Genomic DNA, 27905 nt, shown 5'->3' with positions numbered 1-27905 from the left:
AAACAATGTTTTTGTTTTTACAGGAGTGAAGCTTGCGGTTTATTATCTGTAACAATTAAGTTTGTACAGGTTATATAATTAATCTATCAAGCTGCATTTCAAAGTTTTTATACTTTAATCCGGACTGACCTTTGGAAAGCACAGCTGTTACTTTGTAAGTATATATATAATTAGTCTTTTCAGTTTTCACACTGAGTAGTAAGTAGGCTACCGTATATAGTGAGTAGGCTAATGAACTTTCAATGGGCATCTCTGCATTTCTTTCATCCTATTGTTGGCTTAGTCATCAGCAAGATATGTGATTAGTGTGTTTACATGTTGTTATGTTTTATTCCCAACAATTAATTATTTTACAATATGGTACTTTTTCATGAATATGTAATAATTGAAAGTGTCCATGGTGAATTGGTCATGCAAATTCTCTAAGCCAATGTATATATGATTTAGTGGTGGGGTTCATTCACGCATGTACAATCTTTGTGTGTTTATTTCCAACTATAGCCAACAGTCAATGAGTGGAAAGAAGTCGAAGATTTTAAACTTTGTCTTCACTTTAGAGTGTAAAATGTCTGTGTGTGTAATAATTATGTAATATGGTAACTTGTTGCGAGTTGTACTAAACGTCAATAAGCTTTTGAATATATATGTTTGCAAAATACAAAATAATAAAAAATCCTTTTTTAGGTATGCTTAACGTCTGACTAGGCTATGCGATTAGCTGATTCCTTTTGAACCCTATAGTAATATAATGGAAATGATATTTTGATAGTGTAGCACTGACTAGGCCAAGACTAACCAAATAAAGCATGGGCTGCCTTTTCAAGCTCTCAACAATACTGGTATAAATCCACATTATATATATATACATTATACAAGTGATACAAACTGCATTGTGCATATACCTTCAGATTTCAGAAGTCATTTCACAAAATATTACTTGGTATTTATAGTCTAAATTTTGTGCAACATGTTCAATGTTCATTGTTCGTCACTAAATCTAAATCAAAGTGTTTTATCTGTTTACTGGTTGGCGTATAAGCACTGGTGTTGCTTCATGTACACTTACATGCAAGTTTATGTTTAGTTTCCCAATCAAAATTTAAAGGTCATGTTAATGCCTTTAACAAGTAACAACTACTGCTTGTTTTTTGAATTAACATTTTAAAAGTGCCGGCATTGAAGTGGGATAGGATTCGGCATTCGAGAACAACTATTGATTTCTTTGGTGTGCACTTGAAACTTTGTATTTTTGAAAAGCACTCTAAACATGGTAACAATGTTGTTATAAGCAACATAAGTTGAAGGCAGCATAGCCTGACCTATTGTAATTCAAGTTTGTATCGTATTTCAAAGTGTAGTTTCATTTCAGAGTACCACTGTGCACGACGGAACGGATATTGACTATGAATACTGCAACTACTTTTAACAGTGGTGAGCTAAAGACTGTGTTTGTGCTGCTAAAAGTAAATGGACATATGTAATGTATTCAATACAGTTGTGCATTGTAAAAATTTTTAGGTAACCAAATATGAACTTTATGTTTTTCATGACTGATGGTGATTAGAATGAGAAAGAAAGTACTTACTAGACTAGGCGATATACCAGTAGCTCAGGGAATAATACTTCATAGAAAAAGGGTGGAAAACTTTAAATGGCTTAAAAACTGGGATGAATAGCTAAGTGGTTATTAAAAGTTTGTTCTACAATGGTCAGGATAGCAGTTCTGTTATTAGTTAACATCATTCATAGCCTGACAACAATTGCATTATTTTTCATTTAAAAAAAACAACTACCGTACAGTACACATTCTTTCTCTTACTGATAAGAAGCTGTTTTCATTTGACTGACAGTGTCTTAATTTCTATCATATGCGCAGTGAACGATATGGACGGCAACACGGCCGGGACAAGTCAATCGGGGGCAGCTCCCACCTACTCAGAAGCTTTTCCCCCACTAGCAGGTGGTGCAAATCAGGAGTTAGCACCCTCCTCAACTGAAAACCAATGGACAAACCAAAAGATGAAGAGGATTAAGTCTTCAGTTGTCACTCAAGTGAGTGAGACTATCTTTTGCATTCGAAATAAGTCAGTTTTTACTGAATTTAGATAAAAATCTCTTACACGAATCAATTAGTTCTAGTTACAAACAACTGAAACAGAGAAAAGTTTATTCTATACTTTTTAGAATTACCAATAGCAATTCACTCAGTCTTACATTCCCCAAAGAAAGGCATCGCATATTTCTTGTGGTTGCTTTTTATAACTCCTTCTCTCTTTTTCTTTCCATTTTGCTGCAAAGAGTCTTCATCCCGAAACATCAGGGTCGACCAGTTGTCTGCAGTCACTCCACTTTTGTCTATTGTTGGCATCTTCACTTTTTAAGTTTCTCTTTGTTAGATCATCCTTCATTGTGTCTGCCCATGTTTTCTTTGGTTTTTTCTTATTTTTCCTATCATTGCCTTTTTCATAACTATTTCACTGAAATCTAACTTTCAATGATTTTTTATCCAGATCTTTCTCATCCCAATGGAGGAGCGGACCTTCAGAAAGGCTGAGTTTGGACAAGCCCAAAAGGATCAGAGCAAAGCATGCATGGATATCATGAAGATGACGGACACGATGATTGAAATATCCACCGGTCGCGACGGGTCGTTGTCCATTCTGGTTTCTGGTCGTGCTGACAATGTTCTGAGAGCAAGAAGGGAAATCTATAACCGTTTGCAAACCCAAGTAGGCATGTCTGAACGTAGTCATGTATGATCCAAAGCTACGTTTTGATAATTTCTTTTTGAAACAACTCTAGCACAAACGATTGAACGACATACAAGTGCAATATTGTGCGGTTAAAACGTTGCGCATTTCTTGTGCTCTAACGGTCGCTCAAGTCTTTAATTTTCCTTCTTTGTGATTATTTTACATGAAGGGTGTTCAATTGTTCATTTTTAAAGTCCCTTTGGCTGCTTTTTAACTTCAGCAACTGCCGCAACGCGCGTAGCTGCTAAATGCAAGTGATATGGAATGCCAGGGCTGCCAGCCACACAAGCAATTTATGAAATTCTTTTGACTTTAAACCTTGATCATTTTAGGCTCGTGTTACCATCAACATTCCCAAAGAGCACCACCGTGTCATCCTTGGAAAAGCTGGAAACCGACTTAAGAAACTTGAGCTGGAAACTGCCACGAAGATCGGCATCCCAAGATCGGAGGAACAAAGCACCACCATCACCATCGTCGGCACTCAGGATGGGATCCACAAAGCAAAACACGAAATTCAGCTCATCTCTGACGAACAGGTAACAACAAAATAGCAAAAAGTATTTTAGCATGCTAGACAGGTAGTCATTACCTGATCTAGCCCCTGAAGAAGTCAGTCGTGTCTGATTGACAAAACGTCGAAATAAAAGCAGGTTGTCACCTTACGTGTCTTTTGGTTTAGCTTACCGTAGTTTGCACCAGAAGAACGTATCTTGTTCTTTAAAAAAACATCACATTTATTATTGGGTTATCATGTCTCCTGATATATCTCTTTAGCAGTTAAAAGTACAATCACTCAGCAATTAATGTTTATTCATCGACAATCGACATAGTTGTCTTCACTGCATAAGTTTGTGCCAAAGTGATTTAGAAAATACTTGTTACCCGGTTTCGTGTATGCTGTTCAGTTTCGTCATTTATGTAACAACCATAATTATTTTACAAGTTGTCATCTACCCAGTCGAATACTTTAGCAACAGGCAACTTTTCCGGCGTTAAATTCTTTATATAGAAAAGTAATAATTTTTTATTTTGAAACATTGCATAACAGCCTTTCTTTGAATTTTTGTAGCCTAATTAGGCTACCATTCCGTGTATTTGATAGCTATTTTTGATTGTGGGCTGTTTTTCTTTGAATGACAACTACAGTCTGCGGCTGAAGAACTTTATTTTTTTTCTTGTCATCTCAGGCTAAACTCGCTATGGAAAGACTGAAAATGGACAAAATGTACCATCCTTTCATCAGTGGACCTCGAAATGAAACTGCTAACCAGTTAGCAAATGTATGGCTTAGTTAATACATAGCTTCGTTTGCTTTATGCATTGATACTTTGCAAGATGCTGTAACTTGTTTGTGGTTAGACAATAACATAAAACCACTGCTTTCTGAAGTAGGGAACGCCAACCAAAATTTATATGTGAGTAAACATTGAATGATTTCATGACAGCAATATAATTAATACATGATTAAGATTATTTTTATATATCTTCTGTCTACTATGTTTTACCGACTACAAGTTACAACAATGACTTGACTTTTATGCGCATTTTTGTAAGTGACACTCATCGATTAATTAATTATTAATCTTCAGGCGCATTGATACTACAGCACGTTCTCTGCTGTGGATTACTTTTATGCTAAACTGCCCTGCTATGTGTATTGTTCAGTCAATTATGTTGGTGTATGAAGCAGTTGCTTTTTAGTTGTTTGGGCCTGTTGAGTGAGAAGCCATCCTTAACTCTGTCTAATCATTTTTTGCGATGTTGTGACGTTTTTTCATTTTATCTTCAAACAACCCCTGTGAAGACATTTTGCAAAATGTTTGTAAGTGAAAGGTCTGACGTTGGAAAAATCTTTTAGGAACATAACGTACGAATTCATATACCGCCACCAAGTGTTCAAAAAGACGAAATTGTCGTTGCCGGTGAGAAGGAAGGTGTCATGGCGGCCGTTGCAAAACTTGAAACAATCTACAACAGAAAAGTGAGTCGGCTCCAAGCACAAAAAATTTTTTTTATGACTATGAGGCTTCGTTTTTCACTCCCTCGAAAAGTGCTGCTTGATTTTACAACTGAAAATATCCGAAATTGCTAAATTGTTTATTCATCCGTTCGAGTGCCTTCAACAAGAGCTTAAGTGCTGTTCATTTCTAAAGGTCGCCGGTTTTGCAACATATCCAGGATCTGTGAAGTTTCATGTCACCGTACAGTTAACTGTCATGTTATTGCTTGTATATTTTCCAACTCTCTCGCTACGACACCTGTCAATCACAGCTGATCAATTCGCGAAGTTCTTGCGATTTTACTACATCACTACCCCAGCTACCAGTATTTGCAGACGTTAATATTGTTATCCCAACTAACAATATCTGTCCTTTTTGCAGTGATTCAACGTCTGCTTCGTTTGCTTTATACATTGATATTTTGCAGTATATTATACCGTAACTTGTTAAAGAAGTTATACTGTATACTTGTTATACTGTAACTTCAGAAAGTAGTGGTTTTATATTATTGCCCAATCACTAACTAACTTGTTAGTGGTCGGGCAATAATATAAAACCACTACTATCTGAAGTATTATATATATCGATGATTTAACGTCTTTTTGCATTGATTCAACGTTTGCAGACGTTAGATCAATGCAAACAAGACAGATATTGTTAGTTGGGATAATCTCGAGCTCAAGTTTTGCTCTTAATCATAATTTTCTTTAAACAAAATTACAGTCAACACTACTTCGTACTCTTGGAACGGTTAGTGTTCTAGTCATAGATATGAGAATATGCTTTAAATCTAACAGAGTCGCTACTGTAAGACCATCACTGTGGAGATACCGAAGTCTCAGCACAAGTACATTATTGGACAGCGCGGTCAAACTCTCCAGGTCAGTTCATGTTTAGGTCGTGTGATGGTAATGTTCACTGCTTGTTACGTAAACTACCAGACTACCAAGAAAATGCTATCGACCCCCTTGGACAGGTACACCTTGCATAATTTCACTATGGCTGCTCTAATGGTAGACAGCTTTAACAGACAACATATAGTTTAAAAGCAAGACTATTGTTAATCTTTGCCGGATGCCTTAAGTTTTTAATGCGTGCACGCGTCATGCGTCAACCATGTCCTGTTTGTTGATGCGTAAACAATAGACAAATTATCATTTTCCATATCAAAAGTGCGCAAATGAAAGTTCTGAGTCTGACAAAATCCAACTATGCTTGTTCAATAGTTTGGTGTAGCTGAAGGTTCAAATGACTATGCAGGACATTTTGGCCGAAACTGAAGTTTCCGTTGAGATTCCTCCGAGCGACTCTACGTCAGAGACGATTGTTTTGCGTGGAGAGCCTGAGAAGCTTGGACTTGGCCTCACTACAGTCTATGCAAAGGTGAGCTTGATAACTCATTTTCTCGGAATTGTTCCTTAATCGATTCGCAAAAAGTTGAAATCGTTTTTAGGTTCGTGGTTGATCGATTGAACAGAAAAATGTTGTAAAATCGTAATGTTAAAAAAATGTTTCGCAATGATTTTGCCTGGAAAAGTGCTCATGTCTATTGCACGTATAATGTGTGGGTATGTTTTGTGCTTTCAAAAGTTGTTGGCGGTAACAAACTTTTTCTGCTCCCACAGGCAAACAGCATCGTTCATCGTGAAGTGGCTGCTGTTGCTTGGTTGCACCGCTTCATCATCGGGAAGAAAGGGGCCAACATTAAGAGTTTCACGCAGAACTATCCTAAAGTGAGTCACAATTCATGCTGTGCATGGAAACTGCTTCGTGTTGTCATGATACAGCAACTTTGGTCTGAAGTGTTGTTCCTGCTAGTAAAACCCGCCGTTTTTATATTGACTACTGTGGTTGAGTCAATGAGGTTAAAGTGTGAAGTTTTCGCCTGTAGTAGCAGTGCACTCGAAATCTACACTGTGCTGAATTTATTCTGAATGTAAAACTATTCTCCATGTGCCTTGCTCTAGTCTAGCCAACTTATATGTACAAAACAGAATGTTTATTTCTCAATGGTGGTACAGTTAGGAACTCCACTAAGCTTTCTTGGTTGTCAAAGTTGTAGTTTTTTTCTGCTATTTTTTACGTGTCAATTTTCACGTCACTTTGCGCAGGTGAACGTCGAATTTCGTGACGCAGAGAACAAGATCATCATTGAAGGGCCACCGGAGCAAGCCGACCCAGTTCAGCAACTGCTCGAGAAGGAAGTGGCCGATTTGGTAAGGAACGAGCGAAAGTTGCCGTTTTGTCATCGCGTCAACGTCTGACAACATTGAAACGATGTAAAAATAGCAACTATTGTCAGCTGGGTGAAACTATGTGACGGAATTTAACTTTTGGAGAATAACGTCATGCGGTTGAAACTAACTGTTCCGTCTTTAATTTTATAGAAAAGTCGCATGGACTTCGCCGAAGTGAACATTGATCCAAAATACCACAAGAACATCATTGGAAAAGGCGGACAGGCTATCAACAAGCTTAGAGATCAATACAAGGTATGAACCCAGCCCTTAGGTCAGTCTCTTTTGCATTGCTTCAACATCTGTAGATGTTAAATCAGCGTAAAAAAGAACAGATTTACTCCCTTAAAAATTTATATTAATTTTTTTTGCAACCAACAGGAAGCGGGGAAAACGCAATAACTTCATGGAGTCATTTGTGCCACAATTTCTTTTCTTAACTGTTTTCCTTTGTTCTTGCTTTATCACTTACGCTTCACTGCTTCGCACAGAGCTTAAAAATATTTCAATTTAAAGTGGTTCCGGATAGGTTATTTTTATTGTAATATTTTTCATACCTGACTTTGTAACCAAGAATTTGTGTTTTCTTGAGAATCCACTGGATTACAAAATATTGCATTATCAGAGGGTCGACTTTCTCCAACGTTTTGTCATTATAGCACGGTCGACTTCCTCATGGAAGCAGAACGATTAAAGAGTTTCATAATAAAGATGATTCTTATTTTATTTGTACGATAGGACGACACAAGATGTTGATGATATTTGGGAGGTTTAATGTGATCCCACGCTGCTCCTTTCAATGACTTGATTTATTCCAGGTCAACATCCGCATCCCTCAAGACACGGAACGGAGCTCTCTGATCCGGATCGAAGGAGATCCTGAAGGCGTTTTGGAGGTTAAGAAGCAGCTGATGCAGATGGGACAACGGATGGTAGGTTTTGTCAGGCTGTTTACAATCGCAGACAACAAAATCCGTTCTTTTTGCATTGATTCAACGTCTCCTGACATTAATTATTGTAAAAAGGACGGATTTTGCAAATTGGCATCACTCTAAGTTTAAAACTTTTTCGCTGCGTTCAATAACAACACTTTGGAAGACTATTGATAACTTGATAAGTGGTGTAGATGTGAAGTCTGAAAAACATTGTGACTTCATCCTGCACTAGTCACTTGAATCTATTGCATCTGATAATGCTTTTTGTGAGATCGCCATGGCCTTGTGTGCGACTTTTGTGGTTGTTCTGACTATCGGGCAAACTTTTATTGCAAGCAGTGACATTTCTATGTTTTTTCGTCGTTCGATTACCACGAATCGACGTACAAAAGCGTTCACAAAGAAAATCTTTCCAGCTCCCAAGTCTTTTTCAGGAAAACGAACGATCCAAGGACGTTATGATTGAGCATCGTTTCCACAAGACGATCATTGGCCAGAAGGGAGAGAACATAAAGAACATTCGAGAACGATTTCCCGAGGTAAAAGCGATGATGGAAGTTTTTCAATGATACTTTAGCCAGCAAAAAGCTGCCGTTTTTACATCGTTTCAACAACACGATGTAAAAAAGCAATTTTAGCTGATTGATTCAACATCCCACACGTTACTTTAACGTAAATGTGCCATCCAGTTAACAATGGTATGTAGTGAAATCTAAGCATGTGGTAGCGACATGTTGTAGATTTCTTTTATCATATACGTACTTTTCATGGCTGCTATGTTGATCAAGGCTGTCAGGGACTTAACACCGGCAATCTAATGAGCTGTCTTCATCTTCAGATTGGTGGTTGACGAGGCTTTTTGCCGTGTGACAAAGAAAAACGCAATTCATGAATAATTTTGTCGTGTTTTGACGAGTCACATTAAAGCTTTTGTGCTGAGTATTTTAGCTTTGTGTAGTGGCGACTGTTGTGCTTATTATACACGTCACTTCGTAAGGGAAGTCACGAGTACCGGTGGAACAACAAGCCCATAGCTTTCGAACGGAAATAGCATATATACAGAAATAGCACAATCACATACTTCATAAAAATAGCATGTTCAAGCCTATGCAGAGGTTTAAGTTTGGGGCAAGGATTTTGATTTTATTTTTAGGTGGTGTTCTTTAGCTCCCGAACCTTTCATCACATAGCTTTGGAAAATGCAATCGAGCAAACCACTTGAATATTTCTATTCATAATAGAGCAAAAAATCATAATAGAGCACCCATTTCTTAGCCACTGCCTTGTGTCATCGTCAATACTGTAGAAGCTAGGTCCTCCACACCGTGGGGTGGCCTGTACAGAGAGTAGTCCTTGATTATGTGAACTGCCGTCTGCATTTCACCACACTCCCAGGAAGCACTCTCTGCTATGTCTCAACTCAACATGCCTGCACCAAAGCGTCCTGCGTCAGCTGCAGTTATGTTGCGTTGGGGTTGAAGATACGGGAGTATCTGGTACCCCGGATGTGACGCTTTATTGATAACGGTTTTCTTTTTAGGTCAATATCAGCTTTCCTGATGCTAACTTAAAGAGCGATGTTGTCAACGTTAGAGGCCCAAAGAACGACGTCGAAAAATGCTTCCGCTATATGAAGCAAATTAATGACGACCTGGTAAGATTTGGTTGATCTTCCTGCCAATGTGTCAAAACACATTCTATTCTTCCCGCAATTGTTATGAAACTGAAATTTGGTCCGTTCTTTAACTCTAAGACTCGTTAATGTTTTTCCACGCTGTGTTGCATTTTCGATCAAAATCTGCCTAGTCCTCGGTCTGAATTTTCTCTGCGCGATGAAATTTCATAATTTTAAGCCAAAAATCACCAAACAAAGGTATGCTCAACAGAACTTTATACACAGGTTGAGAAAAACTACCGTATCGAAGTGCCGATATTCAAGCAATACCACAAGAACGTGATCGGAAAGGGAGGTTCGAATATTCGCAAAATAAGGGAGGAAACTCAAACCCAGGTTTGCTGGACGAACTTATACCATGTCTATTTTTTCTTTTAATTTGTGAGAAAAAATGTTTAGCTTTTTAACTGATTCCATCATGTAGGTATCGTGTGACTGAAAACACCAGTTTGTAAAAATAGTTAGACTTTCTCACGAATGCAATAACAAGATTGTTTTAATATTGACATCGAGTTATGCGGATTCTTCAACTGATCAACGGTGACTGCGACCTAATTTGTTGCTTTTTTTGGGCAATGTGAACAGATACAGCATTAAAATATGAGTTAGTTACATTCGATTCTTTCAAAACAACTCTTTCTTGGAAAAAAACACCCCTTTACCGACAGAGCAAGAATAATATTTTGTTCGGCACTGCAGATTGAAATTATCTTGTCGATTTTCTGAACAGATCGACTTGCCGACAGAAAACTCCCAGAATGAAGTCATCACGATCGTTGGACGAAAAGTTGATTGTGAGAAAGCAAGAAAACTCATACGTGCAATCGAGCAAGAGCAGGTGGCCATCGTTGTTGTGTTGTTTTAATATCAACTAACCTCGATTCGATGCAAGTAACAGATCTAACCGTTACCCGGTCAGCATATCAGTTCCTTTTTTACATTGATTCAACGTCTTTAGACGTTGAATCACTGTAAAAACGTGACTGATTTACCACCATGATCTCAGTTTTTAACGTCCAAACTCATTTCCAGGCTAACATCGTTGAGGAGAACGTTACTATCAGCTCCAAGCTCCACAACTCATTGATTGGAACCAAGGGTCGCCTTATCCGCTCCATCATGGACGAGTGTGGCGGCGTGCAGATTCATTTCCCTACTGGCAATTCCGGGAGTGACAAAGTCACCATCCGAGGACCGGCAGATGATGTGAAAAAGGCCAAAGATCAACTGATGCAGATGGCCAAGCAAAAGGTGTGGTTGACTTTTTGGTTTTAATCCTCTCTCATAAACCTCAAGCAAAATGGTGGCTAGTTTTCATTTTAATGCCATTCTAAAAAACAAACCTGAAAGTACAGTACTTCAAAAATTTTTTTCGTCGTAGCTCAAGTTTCATATAAAATCGGTCCCTTTTACATTAATTCAGCGTATGCAGATGTTGAATCAATGTAAAATAGACAGATTTTGCCATCTGGGTTCACACGAACATTAATAAAGCAGCAGACACTGTTCCATTCCAGGAGTTGGCCAGCTTCACCGCGGAAGTCAAATGCAAATCGGAACTCCACAGGTTTCTCATTGGAAAAGGTGGCGCTACCATCAAGAAGGTGAGTGTTGGCTTTAACATCTCTTCATTGGCAACAAACCTCACATCTTCTGCTTATAGTTCTGTATCACGTAAATAAAAAATTACTTTGTTAAAAGTTATGAATTTTAACGTTTTTTTTTTTGTCACTGACGATGACTTGTAAATATTGATTTGAAAGTTGTTTGGTAAGGTACTGGTTCGTTGTTTCTCGAAGAAGTATTTAAGAAAAGTTGTTTGTGCCTTGTATCTAGATTCTACATATTGTTTTTGATTCAGGTCCGGGAAGACACAGGAGCTCGGATCATCTTCCCATCATCGAGTGATGCTGATAAAGAGACAATCGTCTTGATAGGGAGGAGGGAAGAGGTTGAGAAAGCGCAAAAGTTATTGCAAGAGAAGATTAAAAACATGGTTAGTCCCAAGGCTGTAAAGCTACCGCAGAGATAAAACTACTCTGTACTCTGTATACTTGAAGGAATAGTTTTAAAACCAAGAGAAATGTCTTTAACTTCTTATACTTAAACTTAAGACCCTCGGCCCCAGAAGCTCAGACGACGACGACGACGATACATCATGAGGTGTTGCCAAAGGCGCAAAGAAACGGGTTTTTCTAATGCTGAAGATAGAGTAAAAAAGTGTGGTTTCTGCACCCTGACTTGCCAGAGTTTGTTTGACTAGTGAAGTTAACCGCCGCGATCTTGTCGCGAGACCTTTGCATTCACACGGAGATCCCCAACCACGCGTTGATGAATTTCATGTCCAATTTGTACGTTAACATTTAAGCAATGCATAAACAACGGGTTTTGCTGGCTGGGTAATAATTTTCTTTCTAATTTTTTCCCAAGTCATTCAAACCAAACTCACTGACGATACATTTTCAGGAAAACATTGTCGAGATTGAGATGAAGATTGACCCGAAACTGCACAAGCACTTTGTTGCCAGGCGTGCCGCCGTGCTTCGTGATGTCGCTGACGAGTTCGGTGGTGTCGCTGTCTCCTTCCCTCGGATGGGAGAGGACTCCCCCATTGTTCGTATCAAAGGACCTTCTGAATGCGTGGAAGGGGCCAAGGCGCGGTTGGCTGAAATTGTGGATGATTTGGTGAGTTTGGTTTTACTCAACTTTTGCCTGTACGATGCATTTTTTGATTTTAGCTGCCTGTTCGGATTTTAAGGATAGAATGACTTTCTGTTAAGTCTGCTTGCTTTCTATATCTTGTTCGCCTGCAGGCGTGAAAAAAATGTATTTATTTATATTCAAATTGTATTCGAATTAAAAGAATAAAATTCGCAACTAATCTTATGAGGAAATCTATATTCTGAGTAAAAAACACGAAGTTTTGAAAAACAGAACTAAACTTGTGTTAGAAAACGTTCCTACAACTACTGTTTTCATTGAAACGATGTAAAAAAGACAGTTTTTAACGACCCTTCGCCAACTGATGCAATTAATTTCCCGCAGGAGAACCAAGTCACTATCGAGTGCTGCATCGACGAGAAGTATCACCGCACCGTGATCGGGATGAAGGGCAAGAACGTGCAGCGCATCACGTCAGACTTCAACGTCCAAGTCAAGTTCCCCGAAAGGTTGAACCAGAACGGTGAGAGCAGTGGCAGCTTGTTTTCGTGTTCACCAATCTAGTAGATTACCCTAACGATGTGGTTCAACGAAGCGAAGAAGATCGTATGAGCGTAGTCCGACTGTCCATTGTCACAAAGCACAGGGCCACGTGAAGCCACTGAAAAGGAAGCCAGTTGAAAAATATCAATTTTCAGATGTCAAGCCGTCATGAAAGGACCTCTCACTAGCCGGACAGTGGTTTGTCGATCCAGAGCTGAAGTAGCAACACGGCTGGTTTTTAATTATACCAGGCCTACTATGCTCAATGGTTAAAATTTAAATTAAGCTGACTAGGCAAGAAAGCAAATCTTCGTGCCGAGCTTCCGGCATGTCATTAAATTTCTTGCCAAAGACGTAACCTCGTGCTTCCAACAGATGTCGAACCGGCGCCCTACATAACAAGCTTAATAACTGCAGACAGTGGCACGCCGTTTCGGCCTTTCGGCTTCATAGTGCAGTACGTACCGTCAGAGATGGGCAAGATCACCAGTATTGGTGATCTTGAAGATCAAGATCACCAAGAATAGGTGATCTTGAAGATCAAGATCACCAAACTATGTGATCTTGAAGATCAAGATCAAGATCGTGATCTTGAAGATCAAGATCCACTTTCAAGATCACTTTTTGTGTACTTGAAAAAAAATGAAGTTTTTGATCAATGATGTAGTGAAAAATAATCACTATAAGCAACCTGGCCTGGGTAAAGGTATATAGTTGGTATTGCTAACTTTTACTTTTAACTACTCGATCGCTGGCCTAAGAATTGTAATAAGTTAGTGACTGTTGCTATCAGGCCTATCAATTTTTGACGTAGTTTGCGTAGAATCGCAACGTCACACCCAAGGCCGAGGTTAATTACAGTAGTAAGTTACTGAAAAAGTCGCAAAATTTGAAATTGTTTGTATACTTTTTATTTATAATAAATGAAAATAAATAAACTTTAAACTGCATAATTTTTTACCAAATTTTTGTCTGGTTCATGTGGGAGTTTTTATACGTGTTAGGCTTACTAAGTAGTTTTAGCTTTCACTGTAATATGTCAATGTTTATTGCACCATTTATCCATCTTGCAACCTTGATAGTCTTGATACTGTTGTCTGCTATCAAAAAAGTTCAGAGGTTTGCAGTCAGACAAACCGCTCCATACTCAGACCCTAAACAAGTCTTGGTCTGGTTGATTTGCTGCAATAAACCACTTTGCATGACCAAAGTCGGCTGGAGTCCAGATTTTTTAACACCGCCATTCTAGACTTTTGAAGCATCTAAAATTGGGTCAAAGAAAGCAAACATTTCTTTTAATTCACACATGGAAATTGTGAACAAAGTTAAATCATTTTTTATTATACGTCAACATAAAGTACACGGAAGTTAACTTCTTTATTATGACCAACACAGAAAACTTTTTCAATTTTGAAATGGCAACACTGACCAGATTAAATGGAGACTTTAAAATTAAATCGTCTTTTGTTGGACACATATCATATTAACAGTGGCTTAATGTTAGTAGTTACCACTAACTACTTTGTGCAGTACAAGTTCTAAAAAAATGCCTCTATCTACTAAGTAAACTTCAATTTCAAAGTGATCTTGATCTTATTGTTCTTCAAGATCAAGATCACACAAAAAAAAGTGATCTTAGATCAAGATCAAGATCACCAAAAAAAAAGTGATCTTCAAGATCAAGATCATGCCCATCTCTGCGTACCGTACACTGGGTATGACCACGGAGCGATAAACCCCGCGTATGCTTTAAACGATCGATCAGCTAACTTGCTGAAGTTAAACAATGTATCGATCTTCTTCACCTGAAGTAAAATTGTAATTGATTTATTTGCATGTTAGCACAATTAAATGTTGCTTAACTCGCTTAGGTTGCATCGATAAGACGTACAAAACGCTTGCGTAGTATGTGTAGAACAGTAGTATGCGATTAACTGAGATTCTTCAGCAATTGCAAATGACAGTTGTGCAGGTAGCAAGCTTGGTATGTTCGACGTAAAAATTGCTTACGGCAATTTTATGTAAGTTGAACCTTAGCTAGCGTTGTCTTTGTGTAAAACAGCATTTCTGATTGAAGGCAAAAAGTAGCTTAGTTCAAACAACGGTCCATGAATGTAGAACCGTACATGTACTCATGTAGTGAGACCACTTTTTCAAAAAGCAGTTAAAACCGGTTTAAACTTGAAATAGGACCAAAGACAAAGGCGAGAGCAAAGCAAGATGGGCAAGAAAAGAAAAACTCGATTAAAGAAAACGGTAACACACCATAGCGAGGTCTTCTCGCTGCAATATAGCGCAAGTGACATATTCTTAGGAACAAGTAGCGCTCTGACTCCTTTGAACCAGCAGCAATTAAAAGTTGCTCCTTTTACGTCGCTTCAACGTCTGGTAATGCAAAAGTTTCAGTTTTTATTTGGTAATATAAGCCTCCCGACACCATCTGCTCCATGATTTTTCGAATTTTCTATCGCGCTTCGTGGGAACTGTGCTGTATTTTCAATAAACGTTAAGATTATACTCTCTGACATCGTGAGTGTAATATTAAGTTATTCATCGAGAGTCGCTGGTTTGATTTTTAGAAGTGATGTCGGGAGCATGGGCGTTTCAACTCTGTCTGCCATCCACCTTCCTGGCTGAGGAAGTCAATAAAAGCAATTGCTTCATAAGTTAATACCATATGCGCAGTTTTGATCTATGCACCAAAAAATAAGACTAGCATTTTAAATGTGTGGCAATGTCGATTCTTCAACCCTGTTAGCAAAATTGGCCCTTTTTACATTGGTTTAACGTCTGCAGACGTTGAATCAATATAAAAAGGTTCAATCTTGCTCACAGGGCATTCATATTGCCAAGAGACGACGTAACGCGCCATTGCTCATACAGGTCCGACTCCCACAAACGGCGATGCAGTAGAGAACGGTGACCAACATGCCAACGAAGTGAACAAAAGCCTCATCCTCATCACCGGACACAAGGATCGATGCCAGGAAGCCAAAGAAGCGTTAGAGGTCGCCTATGTTCTGTTTTCAAATCCATAGCAATTCAAAATTCTGAAGCTGCATTTTGCAGTTGTCACAAACTGATGCTAAATGAAAGATTAACTGACCAATTGACAATCACTTAGCGACTACAACGTTGTACATTTGTGAACTAAACGTTTAATTAACCGAAAATGCATGTAGATGCCTTTCATCTTTTCGAACGAGTTAATATTATTTTCAGGCTTTAGTTCCTATCTCCGAAGAAGTGATGGTCCCTTTCAAATATCATCGCTACATTATTGGCCAGAAGGGGGCAGGCGTGCGCAAGCTCATGGAAGACTATGACGTCAACATCGGGATTCCCCCGGTGGACCAGAACAGCGACGCAATCACGGTAAGGACAAACAAATTTGCTTCCAATGCAGTGGTTGTCATTGATATTTTCGTGCGCGGACATTTTGCCGAAAGACATTTTGCCGAAGGACATTTTGCCGAATGGACAAATTGCCTAAAGGACTAATTGCCGAACGGACTAATTGCCGAAAGGACTAATTGCCGAATGGACAAATTGCCGAAACAATTTGGAAAAAAATTACTTTGAAGTGACACAAAGTCTCGTTACTATGCAAGCAGTGCCTTTGAACTGGTAATTATTTTGAAGTGACACCAAGTCGCAAGTCTCATTGCTATGCAAGCAATGCCTTTGAACTGAAAATTATTTTGAAGTGACACCAAGTCTCGTTACCATGCAAGCAGTGGCTTTGAAATACTGTAGTAATTACTTTGCTACTGTTGTTTGCCTAAAAATTGCTTTATATACAGTATCCACAGTTTTTGGAAATCAGTATTAGTTTGAAGTGACACCAAGTCTCATCTATAAGTATAGGCTATAGGCTATGCAGTCTCCACAGGTTTTGGAGATCAGTATTAGACGTTCGCTTATACATATAACACTTCTGTCGGATTCTTACGCGCTGTCGCACATAATTTGTGAGTGAAATCTGTTTGTGAATGACATTTATGTGTTATTAGGTTATGATAATACATAAAATGCCGTTAGGTGAAACAAGTTGTAAAGGCTTCAGATAGTAATAACTATATTTGATTTAAAATGCATTTGTATAATTTCGGCAATTTGTCCATTCGGCATTTAGTCCTTTCGGCAATTAGTCCTTTCGGCAAAATGAGTTTCGGCAAAATGTCCATTCGGCAAAATGTCTTTCGGCAAAATGGGTTTCGGCAAAATGGGTTTCGGCAAAATGTCTTTCGGCAAAATGTCCGGGTACCGATATTTTGGCCCATTTTCATATTTTTTGTGGCCTAAAGTACTCTTTCAATAGGTGTTGAAGGCCCACTGCGTTTGAAACTGCCACTAGCTTGGGAGTTATTCAAAACTGTTCTGATGTGATGTCTGACGAAATAAATTGGTTATAAAGTTAAGAAACTATGATCTGACGTTATACTGATCTCATCTGTCTGCGACACACTCATTTGTGACGTCATTTTGTGCTTTGTATAGATCACGGGAACTGCTGACAAGTTGGAGGGCGCCAAGGAAGGGTTGATGGAACGGGTTAAGGAAATTGAGAAGGACGAAGAAGACAGGGTAAAACGTTTGCTATTGCCTTCTGAATCAAACAACTCCCGCTCAAATCTACCAACGTTTCTTTGGTTTTGTGGTGGTTCGCCCCAGTCAGCTGTTCAGTCTTTTTTACATTGGCTCAACGTCTACTAATTCAATGTAAAAAGGCACTGCTTTGCTGGCTAGGGCATAAAATCAGATTACAACTGTGTTTTACCTCGATCTGGACTAACTTGAATTGCGTGAAAATGAAAGCACGCATTATTGGTAATTCAGTTAATTGTGAGGTACAAAGTTGCTTAGTACCAGGCTACTATAGCAACAAAGAACAGCTATGAATGCAACAACAACCAAATAAAGTTGGAAGCTGGGGATTGGGGAATGAAGTTTCGTTTTTATCGCAATTTGAAGAATTTGAAGGAAATCTACTTTTAAACCGTCAACTTTACATTGCTGGCCCATAAGTTGGCAAAATAAAGCTTTTCACAATTCCTACCAAGAAATTGTTCGATTTTCCATGAGATATGTATTTCTTCATCCTCCTTAATCCGGATCTTCCTCCAGCTCCTCCGCAACTTCACGATGATCGTCGAAGTATCGGATCAATTCCATCCCTCCATCATTGGTCGGCGTGGGAACGTGATCAACGAGATAAGGACCAAGAATAACGTTAACATCCAGTTCCCGGACAGGAGCGATGCTAATAGGGTAAAGCAATCATGTTTTTTTTTGGTTAAACAATGTCCATGTACGTTTTTAAATCCATTAACTCAACTAGCAAAGTCGCCTTTTTGACACCGCTTCAACATCTAATGAAAATAGTTCGACTTCGAACCGTTTCTCATCCAATCTTCTTCGTCCAGAACGAGATCAAGATTGTTGGCTACGAGAAGAACGCAGAGGCAGCCAAGGAGGCGATCATGAAGATCGTCAATGATCTTGAGTCGCACATCAGCCAGGACATCCACATAGACCGCCGCGTGCATCCGAGACTCATCGGAACAAAGGGAAGAGGAGTCAAGAAGATAATGGATGACTACAGTGTAAGTTGATTGAACTACGTTGTTTTGGCTTAAGATTTAAACTAACTTCAAGTGAATGAGGTTAAGAACAGTTGCCGCCCATTCGATTTATTTTTGGTTATTTCTTTATTGGTTTAAGCTTGAAGCTTTGTGCTTCTTGAAACGTGGTTTTAATGTTTGATTGACATCAGGTTGACATCCGGTTCCCGAAGGACAAGGACATTGTCACCGTGACTGGACCTCAGGATCGTGTCGACGAATGCATTGAGCACATCCTTAACTTGGAGGAAGAATATGTAAGTACTGTCACTATAGACTTTGCTTACTTTTTTACTTTTTGCAAATGAAATGGCGAAGGAACAAATGAGGACGCTAAGAAATATATTGTCGCATTGGCATTTTGCTTTGCGGATAGGACGTAAATTTAGGGGGAAAATCCAGTGCAGTGCAACAAAGTTAAAACTTTCTTAATGTATTCGTTCAATTGGTCTTGGTTCATACGTTATTCGAATAGAGTAGTTGAAGTATCATGTTCTCGGCAACAAACTAAATGTCCGATATGGTCTTCAGATGCAAGACATAGTGGAGAAGGAGGAGTCGAAGAGGTACAGCCACAACGCCAGGCAGGAGAACTCTGGAAGTCGGAACCGTCAGAACCAGTCCCAGCCTTTTGTTGTGCGGGACGCACCTTGGCACCAGTCGGTAAGTCAAGTTTCAACTTAAAGACGTTGTCTATCCGATACTGAGCATCCAATATCAATTTTTTTTAATAAGTGCCTGATGTTTTGCAAATTATTTTGTGAATTACAACACGTCCCAACTACGCCTTCGCTTTTCTGTAGACAAGGATTTTGTTCAAAATTTTCTCGAAAGGGTTAAACAACATCATGAAACGTTTAGAACCTGTTTTTACAAGTATAGTTTTACTTGTCATCTAAAAAGTCACTGTAGAGCAGAAGTTACAGGGCTTTAATTACATTTTCATTAGGAATTTCAACGATGACTTTTTTAGATGTACTTTTGGATGTAGAATCCAAAAATCGAGTGCTTACAAGCCGAAAACCGGACATTTTTGAAATATTTACATTTTTGGGCTAGCAAGAAAATGACGTCATTGCTTGGGAGCTCAGGAGAAATTCGCGGTCGTTGGATAGCGGCTGCATTTGAATACATGGCTCAAAACCAAAGTTGCTAGTTCCGCTGTTTTCCCTCGGAATTCCGGGAGTTTTGTTTCCTGGTCGCAGCAAAATTTTAGCTGTGATCGGTTGTGGTCTGGTTGTTTCGTTTCAATTCGAACCAACTTACATAGAATAAATTATTGTTACTTCACAGTTTTCAGTTTTGATGACTTCACTTTGCACAATTTTTCTAAAGTTGGGTTACGTTTGTGCTTGTTTCATTACGTGTAACGATTGGGCTACTTTTAGGCTAGTTTTCCTAGAAATTTGGGCTTGAAAATTACATTAAGATAGAAGTTCTCAAGAAGAAGGGCAAGAGTGAGACGCTCACAAACATATCAAAAAAGTATCTTGAATTTCTCTGTGAAAAAGGAATCGCAAATCTAAGTTTCAAAAGCACAATTTCTGTGTGAAAAACTGAAAAGGTATTTTGGGTCCAATATTAAAACAGATAAATAAAGCAGAAAGAAATAATAATTATTACTGCCCACAAATACTACTCAAAGCAGGACATCATCAAAGCTGCTGCCATGATTCTCAGAAATAAGATTAAAATGTCTCAGGTAAAGCAGTTAAAGCCACCTATAACAGCGGATCTGTTGAATCTTCTTCTTGCTTATGAGGTAGCAATCCAGGCAACATCTCCCAATTGTTGCAACCAGAGTAATGTCTTCATATCAGGGTCTATGAAATCCACATGTTTTGCAGGTCGAAACACTGGACAGTGATTAATGATGTGCTGTGCTGTTTGACAGTCACCACAAACACAGGCTGGTGAGTCACACAATCCCCAGGTAAACATATTGTGCTTGAAGCCACCAACACCAGTACGGAGGCGATTCAGAATCACCCATTCTTTTCTTGGCAGGTCTGAGCCAGGTGGTACCGTAGTGTCTGGTGTGACTTGGAACTGGTTGGGATTGTCATCCGCTGAAGACGATGTTTACAAAGCTACATAATAATGGGAAAATCAAACCTGCAAAGCATCTGCTGTTAGGGATGACTCTGAAGTCGTTGACGGGCTCCAAAAAAGTCATTGAACTTCTTAACCATTTTGGACACTGCGTAGGCTACACTTTGTGTGAGGAGTATGAAACAGAAATTGCCCTACCGGCTTTGGAGAAGGAAAAAGCTTCTCCAGAAGGAATAATTGGAGAAAAAGGTTTAGCAACTGCGATTGCTTGAGACAATTATGATGAGAATAAAGATACGCTTTCAAGCAATGGCACCCTCCATGATACACAAGGAATATGCTTCCAAAATATGACAACAGAGTTAGATGGATCAAAGGAACAAGGCCCATCACAGAGTGATACTAGCAATTCTGGTTTGTCTTGGATTAGAAAAAGGAGTCTTGAAATCCCTCATATTGAGCTGGAGCCTGTAACAGAAAAGCCAAAGATAGTTACCAATTTCAAAACTTTCGATATGCCTTCTCCTGAAAATCTACAAAATGTGACAAAAAAGGATGCGATTTGGTCAATCGTCTTTGCTGGCTGTAAAGACACGCCTATGTGGTCAGGATGGAATGCTCAACTTACAAAAGATCCCCTGCCACGCCAGACAGTTGCATACATGCCAAATATAGGGAAACCACCTACAAGACATGATGTAGTTCTTGATACTACGAAAACAAGCTTGAAAGTAGCGGATGAATGCAAGGAACATTACATGAATGTTACGTATGACCTTGGTATTGCAAAGCATGCTGCCCAAATCCAGAATATTCTGGCTCCCAGATTTGATAGGTTATTCATCCACTATGGACCGTTCCACATCATTTTCAGGTACTTTGGTTGCTTGGGCTACCTGATTGAGGATTCTGGAGGTCCATACATCCTTACTCAATCGGAAGTACTAGCTCCTGGATCAATTAGCGGCTTATCAGGAAAGCATTACAACAGGTGTAAGCGATTGCATGTTTTACTTGCCACTGCGTTCGGGAAAAAACATGTAGAGTCGTTCTTAGAGCAGATGAAGGACAATGTGAATAGACAATTAGACATGCTATCATCACAGCAATGCTTCGAAACAGTAGGCCTATACATATTGAAGATGTAGAGAAATCAGATGCCTTGAAAGGTCTTATGAATGATTATGAGAAGTTCTGTGACGACACACGGAACGGGAATCATGGCGGTACAGCCCAGTTCTGGTTTCTTTACATCAATCTTGTACAGCGATTTTTACTTATGAACAGAGCTGTAAAGACGAATGATATTGAGCTCTTCACTTATGCTCTGAAAACAATAATCCCTGTGTTTTTGGCATGCAACAAGCCCAACTATTCGACACATGCTACTGTACTTCCTGAAACTGTTGAACATGGACTACACACACCCTGGCATATACGTGATCAGCTGGAGAAAGGAGCCTTCTCTGTAAGGTTGTCTGGACATTCCTTCTCCAGATTACCTGTTGATCAAGCAGTGGAGATGACTGTGAATGTGGATGCTGCATCCAGGATGACTGGCATAAGTGTGTTCACCCAGAGTTTTCCCGCCCAACGAAGATGGAATGTCACGAGGTATGTAAGGAGTCAAGTGATAAATTATGCGATGGAGATTGGAGAAGGCTGGTATGAAACATTATGAAACTGTTTACCAGAAATCAAAACCCTACAGAATAAAAAGAGACCATGCTGATTTCATGAAGATTGGTGAAACTATCGATTCGACCGTAAATCCATTTCAACATGTTGAACAAAGCAATCACTTGATCAAGCTATCGTCTGGAAAACCAGCTCCAGATGAGATCAGAAATGATCTCTTGAACACAATTAGCAAAGGTTCTGAATGGCAACAGGAGTTCCTTGATGAAATAAAAGATGATCCAGCTCGAATTGAAAAGCCCATCAAGAGAAGGAAAGTTAGAAATTTCGCTAGCAATGCAGCAAAGGTTTTCGTCACCACAAAAGATAAGAAAGTGGTAGAGCTGAAATGTTCCAGAGACATGTTTGGCAGACTTCTTTACTTGTCCTGCCAAAAAAAGCTTGACTTAAGAAAAGTCCTGTCTCACCCACTGTCAGTAGTTCCCCTTAGTCTATGCAATGTAGATGGAAGTATGACCACAACCAGAGACAAGTCCAAATTGGCTAATCATCTTGAGTCACTTGCGACGGCAGATAATGAACCATTGAATACGGGAAGCAATGTGAGTATTTTTGATGGCATGTTCTTGATCAGAATGATTACGAACCTTCCTTCTACTTATGGTAGAATTGCCAAAGCTGTCTCAACTATGATTTGTAAAGCTACTAGCGAAGAAGTGCACTTTGTATGTGACGATTATACTCAGAACACGATCAAAGATTCGGCTCATGAAATTCGGGGGGACACCGACACTGTCATCAGCATTACTGGTCCTAGCCAAAAAATACCTAGACTTTTCAAAGTGCCTATCCTCATCACAGTTCAAAGATTCTTTCCTTGCTTTCTTGTTTTATAAGTGGCAGTCAAATGCCTATGCTGAAGTAATCGGAAACAAGAATGTAATTGTGGCAAAGGGAAAAAAGTGCTATGAATTTAGTGTGCAAAGTATCAATCTTGCAGTGATGTACGCGCATACAAAAAATATTGACGCCGTCAGCGTAAACGCAAACGTTCGAAAAAACATACGCCGTATGCATCAACGCAACTTGTAAAAAAAAAGTTGGCGGCGTCAACGTCAGCGCCTACACTAGCGTAAACTAATTTTGTTTGCTAGGTGCCAAACATTCACAAGGTATAAACCACTCGAAACAAACAAGTTTTATTTTGAATTTCCACGAAGAAACACAAGCATCTGAAAGTGTTCATCTGACATTTTGCTGTGTTTTAGTTCCAATTTGTCTTTGCCCATTGAAAACATTCTTTCAACTGCAGCGCTGGAAGGTATTGGCGTGTTGTAGAGAAAAAAAAATACATTAAAAAGTATGCGTTGACGCTATGCGCTAAAAAAACGCGAAAACTTTACGGCGTAGCCTCAAGCGCAAACTCCAAAAAAATGTGGCCGCAAGCGTTAGCGCAAACAAAAAGTCTACCCCGCAAGTATGCGGCGTAGAATTTGCGGCGTATACGTACATCTCTGCAATTTTGTAATAAGACAGGACTGCTGTTTATATAACTGCGAACACAATGAAGCGGACACAAGGATGGTGCATCTCATATTTCAGCTCTACAAAAGTAGTAACAATCCTCTGCGAGTGAATGTGCGTTGTAATGACACAGATGTAATGATCATTCTCTTGCATTATTGCAGCGATGTGGACCTGCAAACAGAAGTTTTATTATAAATGGGTCATGCTTACAACAATACTCGGCGTATTTTTAACATCAGAAGCATGATGGAGGAGCTCAGTGAAATTAATGGCTTATTCTGTACAGCTTTGCCAGGATACCATGCCAACACAGGGTGTGATTACAATTCCTGTTTCTTTGGCAAAGGGAAAACTAGACCACTCTTAATTGCATTAAAGTACCCTCAATTCCTTCAAGCACTGGCAGATTTAGGCAGTTCCATCAGTGTTAGCTCTGCCACGGAAGCTGCTCTCGAAGAGTTTGTATGTGCAACATACGGGAAAAGGCAACTTCGTGACGTCAATGAAGCTCGCAGAGTTATATTTGAAACGACAGCAATGCCTCCTTGCAGGGCAGCATTTATCCAGCACATTAAGCGAGCAAATTTTATTGCAAGGATGTGGAAACTTGCAAATGAATTCAAGCCTGTGACAGAGTCACCCTTAGACTATGAGTGGAAAGAGGATAATAGCGGCAAGATAGTGCCAAATTGGTTTGAAGGCTCTCAGCTGCTAGATTCTTTGGAAGTATACCAATATAACAATGACAGTGACTACGAGGATTCGAATTTATCTGACGATTCAGATGACAGTGAAAGTCAGAATGATGATTTTAACATTATCTAACTAAATCTTGTATTTCAGATTGTATTTTTTACAGTTTCATATTTGAAAAACACAAAAACTGTTACAGTTAGGCTACTCAAAAACCATGACAGATAACCTTTTGTCTTGGCAGAATTTGACCAATTTCACGTTTTGAACTAAGAAGCTGTCTTAATTCTATGACAAATTGGTAAAGGAAAAAATTAGAAAATAAAAAACGGAAGTAGCCCACAAACATTAAAAATTGCTAATATCTCGAAAATGTCCAGTTTTCGACGTGTAAGCACTCGATTTTTGGATTATACGCCCAACAATACATCTAAAAAGTTCTTCCTTAAATTTCCTAATGAAAATGTAATTAAACTCATATAACTCTCCTGGACTACTGCTTTTAGGTGACTACCTACACAGCGAATCAATGTAAAAACGACTCATTTGATGTCTGGGTAACGACTAGATTTGGTATAATTCGCCCTGCTTGGCATAGAGCACTTTTTGTTGTGTTAAATTGTGTAGCCTTATATAGCAACCTGATTGATTGATTGATTGAATCTTTATCCTCGGACTGGAAAAGCTTCTTGCAGAGCTTATTCCTGGCAGTTTCGCATACTTGTAGAGGCTTTGAATCACTGACGCAGGCCCGGTCACCGAGATTGACAGAGTGAAGTTTCCGATTGTTGAAGTCTTGTTGCCGGGGAATTATTCCATTCATTAGATGTCGCTGAATGGAGAGCAGTCCTTAACGTGCGTTGCTCAAGCGCACACCCCGAGAGTCGAACCAGCGCCGCTATTGATCTTGAAGTTTCTTCGTTCCAGAAGTGACGCGCTAACCAATTGAGCTATCGGGGTGGACTAAACCTGGTTTGGTTTAGTCCAGTCACCGGTTTGCTTATGTTCAATAATAAGTTAAAACTTGGTTCACGCCAAGTGTCTGGGTTCCATTACTTTATAGTTTGATGCAAGAAACATAAAATTGATTTGTTCAGGCGTTGTCTTAAAACACGTAATGTTGCTTTTCAGGTTGATCCAAACAGCATGGACGACTTCCCCAGCTTAGGTGGGTCATCTAGCGGCACTAACCAGTCTTCCTCTGCACCCGCATGGAGTCGCCGCATGTAAAGCCAATGTGCCTTGTCTTTTGTGCATATGTAAATTGGCTAATATGGCATCGTCCTCAACTTAATTATTGCGACTTTCTTTTGAACCACCATTGCCTACAATGTTTTCTCCGTTGTCGGATAACGGCTGTTTTTGCGTTTTTTCTCCATGAAACCATCGCTCTCTTCGCTACCACAGCCCCCATCGATTTGTTCATATTTTCTTGTACAAACATGTTATGCCGTTAAAGGTATCACAGTATTGAACAATAGCCCAGAACAAGTTGTATAGATCATGTGCCCAGGATACTATCTTTTGGTGCTATCTGCTATCGCGCTCTCACAGTTCCTCAAGTCCAAAATTAGAATAGTTGTGGATGTGTCGTTGCAACAAAGAGCTTTATTCTGTTTATTTGCTCAAACTACTGCAATTGGAGCTTAACATTGATTGCTGCTATTGGTACCGTAAAAGAAAAAGCGAATTATTTCTGAGCGTTTCTAGAATTTCTCAAAGCGATAAGACTTTAAAAGTAGCAGCCTAGCTCGAAACAAATTATCGTACTCATCGGCAATATGACAAAAAGCATTAAAAGCGATGGAAACGAAGATTTGTTTTCTTGCTAGGACAACACCTTGTACAGCCACCTAATCGTTAGTTTGCCAAACTGTACAGTCATGCAGCCATTGTTTGGGCATTTTGTGCAATAATTTCTCGTTCCATTCGGACAAAACCGTTTCGTGTTGTCCAGCCGCTTTCCGGTCGATGCCAAAAAACGTCGGTTTCTCCGTTTGGAAAGTAGCAGCGTAGATTCCGGCTTTGGTTAATGGGGCGTCTGCTCAATAGCTTGCTCTTCTTGTACAGTTCTTCGAGAGCAATTCATGTGATATCTGCTTTACAGAAGCTTTAAATGTGAGCCAAATCCGTCTGTTTTACATTGATGCAACATCTGCAGACGTTAAATCAATACAAAAAGACGGATTTTGCTAGCTGGACAATGCGTCATACATTGCATACAAACAACAGCAACACCATATTCTGAGTATGACTCCTCGTCTGAACACCCGGCCTTCATTTTGCTTTCCTTAGTTGCTAGAGTACGAAAAAATGTTTGGATGCTTTCGTAGTGTAATGCATTTTTCTGTTCTCAAGTCTGGCTACCCGCAAATTGTGTATTTATATGTTCTTAAATATTTTAATCTTAATTGCCTAATTTCTAGACATATTATTCCCTTTTGATACATTTTCAACCTTTTATCTACGGAAGTGTTATTTATGCGTATGAACAAAACAAAAATAATTTTATTATCAGCGGTAAAATAAGCAGCATTTATACAAATGGCTCGATTTTTTTTTTTTTTTGGCGTTGGCTGTGCTTTGGTGACGGCGCCAACCCCTCCACTCAAATCAACCCCAACTCCCCCCTGCCAAAGAGGAAACTTCTACCACTCCCAGCGAAGTTTAATGGAATAGAAGTTCTTGCTTTTGCTTCTTCCGAAGTCATATAAGTCTCTAGAAGAAAAATCACTATATTGACGTTATTTTAATGTAACAACGACCAACTTGCTGTGAGTTCGTCATCGCGAACTGGCGGTGTGTCGGTTTGCTGACGAGGTGGTAACATAATCACGTTGCTTGCGTATGTGATAATGACGACATGTTTCACATGATGAAGACAACATTGTGTCATACGCTTAACAATTTTGTTCGCATATAAGAATATAAGAAACATATGCATTATGTTCTGGTGCAATCTTTGAGCGATTTTTCCAAGTGAAGAACTTAGCCAGAAGACGCTCACTTGGATGCTGCTCTCCGCTGAAGTACAGTACCCGTATTTTAAAAGTAAACCTGTAAACTCTCCAGGTATATGAATGTAAGCTTGTCAAAATAGCTTCTTTCTGTTGGGCAGTCCAGGTTGAATGTTCAGTTTGCAATAACACTTTCAAATTAAATGGAATCCTGTTAGACAGCGCAAGCAGGACTTGAATAGTTATGTTGTCTTGGACAACTATACTTTAAACTTAATTCAACTTTTTGTCAGTCGACAGTTTTTTTCATATTGCCATTGATAACTAAATTTGTGACGTGACAAATCGACTATACTGGCAGTGACCACATTTGTCAACTTTCATCAGTGACGTGCGGTGAGGTTCCTAGGTGGTGAGGCACTAATTTTTTCAAGTCACTTTTACAATAAAATTTTTAATCATACTAATCAAAAAAATTAGCAGCATGCTTTCACATTTATTAAAAATAAAATTCATGCGCCTATCCTTTTGGACTAAAACATTTGTGACTTTGTTGTATAGCAGGCCCGTAGCCAGGGGGGTTCCCGGAAACCCCCCCCCCCCCCCC

The 27905-nt window shown here is 39.3% G+C and overlaps 1 protein-coding gene across 1 annotated transcript; it reads left to right on the top strand.

The window, feature by feature from the left end:
- The first annotated feature begins 21 nt into the window (after nucleotides 1-21).
- On the top strand, nucleotides 22-27287 carry LOC145766101 (vigilin-like). The gene is made up of 30 exons (XM_082577760.1): nucleotides 22-154; nucleotides 1370-1431; nucleotides 1877-2052; nucleotides 2511-2729; nucleotides 3086-3292; nucleotides 3944-4036; nucleotides 4615-4737; nucleotides 5554-5637; nucleotides 6017-6139; nucleotides 6382-6489; nucleotides 6868-6972; nucleotides 7144-7248; nucleotides 7812-7925; nucleotides 8363-8467; nucleotides 9469-9582; nucleotides 9829-9939; nucleotides 10334-10441; nucleotides 10636-10854; nucleotides 11121-11207; nucleotides 11465-11599; nucleotides 12070-12288; nucleotides 12649-12787; nucleotides 15691-15815; nucleotides 16030-16182; nucleotides 17308-17394; nucleotides 17935-18078; nucleotides 18234-18413; nucleotides 18584-18688; nucleotides 18963-19094; nucleotides 25473-27287. Exons 2-30 carry the CDS (start codon nucleotides 1404-1406, stop codon nucleotides 25569-25571), a joined length of 3747 nt encoding a protein of 1248 aa, XP_082433886.1. The 5' UTR covers nucleotides 22-154; nucleotides 1370-1403; the 3' UTR covers nucleotides 25572-27287.
- Nucleotides 27288-27905: the final 618 nt, after the last annotated feature.

This window comes from Aplidium turbinatum, chromosome 3 (assembly GCF_918807975.1).
Source record: "Aplidium turbinatum chromosome 3, kaAplTurb1.1, whole genome shotgun sequence".
NCBI lineage: Eukaryota > Metazoa > Chordata > Ascidiacea > Aplousobranchia > Polyclinidae > Aplidium > Aplidium turbinatum.
Note: the sequence above shows the minus strand (reverse complement) of the source record. Positions and strands in the feature narration are given on the sequence as shown.

What these genes read in the sequence shown, in the direction of transcription:
- LOC145766101 (XM_082577760.1), top strand. Translation starts at nt 1,404, where the DNA reads ATGAATACTGCAACTACTTTTAACAGTG. An exon ending in AGCGCGGTCAAACTCTCCAG is followed by an intron (nt 5,638 to 6,016) that starts GTCAGTTCATGT and finishes ATGACTATGCAG; the next exon opens with GACATTTTGGCCGAAACTGA. An exon ending in CGAAAGGTTGAACCAGAACG is followed by an intron (nt 12,788 to 15,690) that starts GTGAGAGCAGTG and finishes TTGCTCATACAG; the next exon opens with GTCCGACTCCCACAAACGGC.